General features: G+C 40.4%; 1 protein-coding gene across 2 annotated transcripts in view; it reads right to left on the reverse strand.

The window, feature by feature from the left end:
• The window catches only part of LOC106513986 (ephrin type-A receptor 6), an 82,291-nt gene that overhangs the window by 4,282 nt on the left and 70,606 nt on the right, over positions 1 to 7,403 (reverse strand). For both annotated transcript variants that reach the window (XM_014003055.1, XM_014003054.1), the window contains 5 exons: positions 3,851 to 3,976; positions 2,939 to 3,124; positions 2,529 to 2,590; positions 2,242 to 2,451; positions 2,010 to 2,159 (listed from right to left, as the gene is read on the reverse strand). In XM_014003055.1, the coding sequence (XP_013858509.1) occupies positions 2,010 to 2,159; positions 2,242 to 2,451; positions 2,529 to 2,590; positions 2,939 to 3,124; positions 3,851 to 3,976 (734 nt within the window). The remainder of the gene's footprint in view (positions 1 to 2,009; positions 2,160 to 2,241; positions 2,452 to 2,528; positions 2,591 to 2,938; positions 3,125 to 3,850; positions 3,977 to 7,403) is intronic.

Here is a 7,403-nt window from a genome sequence, read left to right on the forward strand (position 1 = left end):
TCATTATGCTTTGCAACAATAAGGTTGTGAAGGTCTTGAGAGAGCTCTTTACTTTTACCCATCATCAGATGGTTCTTGTGTGATACCTGGCCATCATTATAATATCATAATATCATGGATGTGTTTCAGTCAGGATTCAAAACTCTTCATAGCACTGAAACAGCCCTGCTGAGTGTTTATAATGATATTCTTTTGACATATGACTCTGGTGATCATGTTATTCTTGTTTTACTGGACTTAACRGCTGCATTTGATACAGTAGACCACAGCATTTTGTTGATGCGTCTCCAGCACCAGGTAGGCATCAGTGGCACTGCCCTAAACTGGTTAAGGTCCTATCTGGCAAACAGAACATTTTCAGTAAAAATTGCAGGATTTGAATCCTTTTCTGCTCCTCTGTCATGTGGGGTTCCCCAGGGTTCAATTTTGGGGCCTTTGCTTTTTTCATTGTACATCCTGGCTTTGGCTTCAATTGTTAGAAAACATGGCATCTCCTTCCATTGCTACGCTGACGACTGCCAAATCTATGTACCTCTAAGGCAAGTTGAGGCTTGGTCCATTAAATCTCTTTTAGCATGTCTCGATGATCTTAAAGCCTGGATGGCCCTAAATTTCTTGCATTTTAATGAAAAAAAGACCGAGATACTTGTTTTTGGACCTAGTGGAGCATGCCCAAGTCCTCCAGTGGATTTAGACCCCTTGGCAATGTATGTCAAGCCCACAGCTACAAACCTTGGCTTTAGGATGGACAGTGATTTTAAACTTGACAGTCAAATAAGGGCTACAGTWAAGTCTAGTTTTTATCACCTGAGAAAAATAGCAAAGATAAAATCTACTGTATTCTTTCAAGGCAACAGTTTGAAACAGTGGTCCATGCTTTTATTTCATCTCGACTGGATTACTGTAACTCACTTTATTTTGGAGTAAACCAGTCATCCCTCGCACGTCTGCAGCTGGTACAGAACGCTGCTGCCCGTCTTTTAACAGGAACACGTAGAAGAGAGCACATCACCCCGGTCCTGGCTTCCCTCCACTGGCTGCCTGTCTGTTTTAGAGTCCATTTTAAAATCCTTCTGTTTGTTTTTAAGGCTTTAAACAACCTCGCCCCATCTTATTTAACAGAGCTTCTTCACCGTTTCACTCCTCCTCGGTCACTCAGGTCTGCTGACCAGCTGCTCCTGGTCATTCCCAGTTGTAAATGGAAGCTCAGAGGAGATAGGGCTTTCTCTGTTAGTGCCCCTAAACTGTGGAACTCCTTGCCCTTACAGGTCCGACAGGCCCCTTCACTGTCCATTTTAAGACTTGTTAAAAAACTTACTTTTTCTCACTGGTCTTCAACCCAACTGAGATTTGATTTTACTCAACTTTTACTGTATTGGTGCTGATTTTACTTATTTAACTGTGTGATTTTATTGTGTTTTTGTATTCAGTTTTTATTTTATGTGTTCAGCACTTTGTTTCAGCAGTGGCTGATGTTATAGCGCTTTATAAATAAAGTTTGATTGATTGATTGATTGATTGATTGATCATTTGGGACTGAACCAGATGATATGAATTTGCACTGACAAGGGGCAGGGTTGTTTTCTAATTACTGAGAGAGTTCAGCTGGTGTCTTGGCTTTCCATGCCTTTTTACACCTCCCTTTCTTCATGTGTTCAATACTTTTTCCCTGTGCCATTCCACATTATTACAAATAACTTCATTTCTGGACATTTATGGTTTGATTTCTTTGTATGTATGGATCACTTGGGTTGTTACCAACATCTGGTGAAAATTTCATGTCATTAGTACCTCTGGTAATATATTTAGTGAGAATAATGTTGACGTGTTCAATACTTATTTTACTCGCTGTATATTCAATTCTACAACTACAACTTTTACAGTCACTCTAGTTCAAAGTATTTAGCTAAAATCTGCTGTAGCTAAGCGTAATTTGATCAAAGCTTTGGTATGCAAGGTTGTGAGAAATACTGATTACGATTTATAAAATAAAAAATATAAAAACTTACATCCTGATTGGACATTTCCCAGTAGGGCCTTTCGCCATACGACATCACTTCCCACATGACGATGCCGTAGCTCCACACGTCGCTCACTGAGGAAAACTTTCCGTAAGCGATAGCCTCTGGTGCTGTCCAGCGTATTGGTATCTTTCCTCCCTGCCACAAGGAAGTAAAAGAAAATAAGCTTCATGTTTGTTTGAGCACAAAGTCCCGTTCCATCTGCTGCACCAATACTTACGGTAGCGGTGTAAGCCGAATCAGAATCGTCCTCCAGAATTCGGGACATGCCAAAATCAGACACCTTACACACCAAGTTCTCATCCACTAAAATGTTACGAGCAGCCAGGTCTCGGTGAACGTAACCCATATCTGAAAGGTACGACATGCCCACCACGATGCCGCGCAGCATGCCGACCAGCTGCAGCACCGTGAACTGACCGTCGCGGGTCTGGAGATGTTGAAAGACAGAGATGATGATGTGAAGAGGTCATGGAAGAAGTTAGATGTTTACAGCTGTATCCGTACCCGGAGGAACGAGTCGAGCGCTCCATTTTCCATGTACTCCACTACGATCATCACTGGCCTGCCTGAAGAAATAGAAAATAATTGGTTATTTAGGTGATGGTGGACAAACACAAACACAACGGACACAAATTATCTACAACATAATGAGATAAAACCCATAAAAAACAAAAATCTAAGGACATCCAGTCCATCTTCAAATTTCTCATTTTTACTCTCTGGTATTTTTATAAATGTTTACATTGTGTCTTGTCTATTTAATTTATTGTTTTTATTTCAATATGTTTTTATCAGTTGTTTTATGATGGCTGTACAGCACTTTGGTGCAGTTGGTTGCTGTTTTTTTTTAAAGTGCTCTATAAATAAAGTTGACATTGCCATTGACATCCTTCAGAGACAACTGCAGAGCTTACTCTTAGTGACCACTCCTTCCAATCTGATGATGTTTGAGTTGTTGAACTGTCCGATGATCGAGGCCTCACGCAAGAACTCACGCCTCTGCTGGTCCATGTAGCCACCTTTAAGAGTCTTTATCGCCACAGCGATGTCCTTCCTTCCAGGAATACGTAAGCGACCGCCGCAGACTTCTCCAAATTCACCTGAAAAGCCACATTAAAACAAAAGAGTGAATGTCTTGTATAATATACACTTTACTCACCGTCCATCTGTTGTAAATTCAGCTTATAAAATGTACACTTTTTTTGTTATTAGTAAAGTAGAAACGCATTTTTAAACTCAAAATTGCAGTCTGAAAATAATGTAATTGCATATTATCTCCACTAGATGGGGATGTTGCAACAGAAACCCAACAAACAAAGACTTTGGACCCAATTATGGGTCATGAAGCACCTTGGATAATTTCCAGAAATCAATTTAAAGGGTAATAAATAATTGCTGATGTAATATTTTCCCTATAATTATTACAAAACACAAAATAAGTATAAATAAGTATTTATATTTGTGTACAAGCTGTTTAGATTGTCAAAAAGCCTGTGTTTTTAGGGTTAGTAACGAAGTTCATGTACTCAGACCAGTAATATTTGGGGTCACAAGTTTTTGCCATGGATATTTTGTGGGTCAGAAGACAAAAAGTTTGGGAACCACTGCTTTATACCATTTAAGCTACAGAGCTGTAGATTTATTTGAAATCAGCTGCAAATGGAGGCAATAAAAATCTAAAATCTAGCATTTAGCTCAACATAAAACCTTTATAATACGTGTGCAACAGTTATCACTGAGGTAATGACTGACGCCACTTTATTGGAAACATAACCTATTAAGCGTACGCCTTTGACTCTGAGTAACTATTAGGATAAAGACTTTACCTGCACCGATCACCCTGTCGATGCAGATGTATGACGGGTCGATCTCTTTAGCAAATTCCTCCACAGCCTGAGTGGGGTCTTCATACGTGTCTGGGTCCACGTAGGTCTTTATCCCGGAGAACGGGACTGAAAGACAAGAGACGAACCGCAGCTGTCAGATGTTTAATGGCTTCATTAGGGTTTTGAAAATCTTCAGGTAAAATACATTAGTGTGTGTTTCTGTTCCCCCACCTTCTTGTTTCATTTCTGTATGACTCAATTATGAAACATTTAGATTTTCACATCTTTTACTGGTGGATTTATTTCATCCTATCACCTACTTATGTTACTTTTTATATGGCGTAATGATATGTCATTAAAAACTGCAGGAGCCACTCTTCAGMAAGTTCTTCACACTTTGTGTTCATCTGACGAGTCAGCACTTCTCAGGGAGACGTGACACTAAAACCTTAACTTGAAATCTCAGCTTTAAAGTCGTTCAAATTTCTTTTAAAATGCTTTTCATGAACTGTTTGTTTTGTAAACTGCCTTTTTATTTTAATCTCTTTTTACTTTAGCTGTTAATTTGAGACTGTGCAGTTGATTAAGTCAGATTTGGTTTAAAGCATTTAACTGTATTTGACAAATTTGTAAACGCCAAATGTTTTTTTATTTGATTTTAACTTGTGTAGAAAAGATCTACTGTCCTGATGCATCTCAGTAATCCAGGTAAAAAATCAAAAAGAAAAAAATTGTGTAGGTCTTCTGGACGGGTTCTCCTCTAATGACACGTTTCGTCTCTCCTCCAAGAGACTTCTTCAGTCTGAGAGTTTCAGGCAAAATTCAGGCTTTTAAGCCCTGCCTCCATGTGACTGATACTCACATCACATGGCTATCGTTGACACCTAATTAACACCTATTGTTAACAGGGGGTGGAGGGATACTGGCAATCGCAGCYCTGTAGGAGGGGGACAYCTGAAAACGGAGGCCTCCACCTCTGTTTAATGATGGACGGTCTTTCTTRACAAAAATGMCTTCTTTTACTCCTCTCTCAAACCAACGTTRCTCTCTATCAAGAATGAGAACATCCTCATCTCTGAAAGAGTGACCGCTGGCCTGTAAATGAGTGAAAACTGCAGAGTTCTGGCCTTTAGACGTAGCTCGTCTGTGTTGGGACATTCTTTTGAACAGTGGCTGCTTTGTTTCCCCGATGTATAACTGGTCGCAGTCCTCCTGGAACTTAACAGCATATACAATATTGCTCTGTTTGTGCCGGGGCACCGGATCTTTGGGGTGAACCAGCCTTTGCCGTAATGTGTTTTGGGGTTTGAAAGCCACTGGGACATCATGTTTAGAAAATAAACGTCTCAGTTTCTCCGAAACACTTGCAACATACGGAATAACCACTGGTTTGGGTCTGGGTTTGGGGTCTTCATTTTCACCTGAAGGTTGCATGGAATCCTGTCTGTGTTTCCTGTCTGCTTTCAGGAAAGCCCAGTCAGGATAACCACACTGCTCCAGGGCCTGTCGTGTGTGTGATTTCTCTTTCTCCCTGGCTCCTGGGTTTGTAGGGACACTGTCTGCTCTGTGGTACAGAGTCCTGATCACTCCTAACTTGTGTTCCAGTGGGTGGTGGGAGTCAAAACGCAAATATTGGTCTGTGTGGGTGGGCTTACGATACACGCCAGTTTCCAACCGTCCTCCATCCGAAACCGAGACATCGCAATCCAGGAACGCCAACCTGCCAAAAAGGTCTAATGCTTGCTTTATGAAGCGTGCTGATCTTCATTCGAATTTCAGCATTATTTCCTGACATGAGCGCTGTTTAACTCTAAAGGTCAGAGTTAGTTCACTTGGTTTTATTATATTGTCTGTTTTCTGTCTGTCAGGAGAAGGAAAAACTTCCTGAAAGGAGAAAGTAAGATGTGAGGAGGAGGAGGCCCACAGCTGGATGAAAAGCTCCAGTCGGCAGCAGGAACTCTGTAAGCTCCTGTTTGTCTGAGGCAGAGGATGCTGCCTCGTGACGACGGCCCGGTGCAGATAATAAGTGGAAGCACACCTCCAGCAGACGAGCTTGGGACTAAGTGTACTTTATAGCTGTGTCAGCTCGCACTGTAGAAGGTTGAAAACTTTGTTGGAGGAAGATTTGAGATCGGAGACCACATTCCGCTCAGTCTCCAGGGCTCCTGAGCTCAGGCTTGAAGAAGAAAACTTTTTCTAGCAGTTTGTTGAAGCTGCAGGTATTCTCCCCTCGTTAGTTTTAGTGTTTTATTTTAAAACGTTGTTCAATGAGGAATTTCATTCAGATATTTGATCTTCTTAGCCAAAATAACTTTAAGTTAAAAGTCAATGATTAGAATTTATATTATGATATTTAAATACATAATTAAGATATTTTTTGACTTGGTTATTGAGGGAACAAAAAGCTTAATTTACCACAAAAACAACTCACAAACAGTGAAGATGCAACAGCCCAGCAGGGCTGTGAGGATGAATTTCACATGTTCAGACATTTTTCTCTACAATCCTTCTTGATTTCCTTGAATCAATCCCAAATCCTCGAATCAGACCTGGACCGGGTGGACCGGCTCTCTCAGGAGCCCCACTCAGGTCCCCTGCAGGTCTCAGARTGAAGCTAAAAGATACAAATTGTTGCTGTTGGACACAGAGCAGCCTTTTGTTCCCTACGAAGGACACATCTTCCCGATGAGAGGATCGATAACTCACCGCTTTCTGTAATTGTAGCCCTGTAATTTGGTGAACACTGTAATTCTGAACTGGAAGAGCGTGTTTTGTCAAAAATCGAATAAAGGGCGTACAGTTAACTGCGCTTTCTTTTTCTGGCCTTTCTTTTGTTTCATTTTATAAAGGCTGAAAGGATCAGGACAGAAATACTATGAAGCTGATGTGTCAGCGCTACGAACAATTGGATTTGTAAACTTTTAAAGATAATCAATTCAGCACACAATTATGAGGCAAATTAATAAATACAATGAAAAAAATTACAAAATGAAAATGTATTTTTTTCTATAAACTTGGTCAACTCAGAAGCATTAGTGATGGAAAATTTGGACCAAATACAAATTAAGTTTTGCTCATTTTATGCGTTTTCAACATTTGAAATGAAAAACGGAGGAAGTTTTCTGCGATGAACAAAAGTCTTGAAGCTCTTTTACAAATTGAAAGATTTTGCTCAGTGAGCATGAGGGTTAAACCGGTTTGAACCTGTTTTAGTTGATGTTTTCTTGTATGTTTCTAAACCTTTAGAAATTTTTTTGAATGATTTTAAGCTCTCCTTTAAAGGGGCAATATCATGTAAAATCAACTTTTCTGAGTTTTATATCATGTTATAATGTTATACTCTCATAAAAAACATGCCRAAAGCCTTGCTTTAACTCATTCATGCATGTTTGAGAAATCCTGCAGCGTTTTTAGGAAGCCATGCTGAGGAGCAAAACGACAGGTGGGGACCAGAAACACCTTTGCGGGCCAGAAACGCCCCTGGGACGTGTCTTTAAGCCAAACTTCCTCATGGCAGAGCGCCCCCCCCCCCCCCCACACACACACACACACA

Source organism: Austrofundulus limnaeus, unplaced genomic scaffold, assembly GCF_001266775.1.
Source record: "Austrofundulus limnaeus strain Quisiro unplaced genomic scaffold, Austrofundulus_limnaeus-1.0 Scaffold16, whole genome shotgun sequence".
Lineage (NCBI taxonomy): Eukaryota > Metazoa > Chordata > Actinopteri > Cyprinodontiformes > Rivulidae > Austrofundulus > Austrofundulus limnaeus.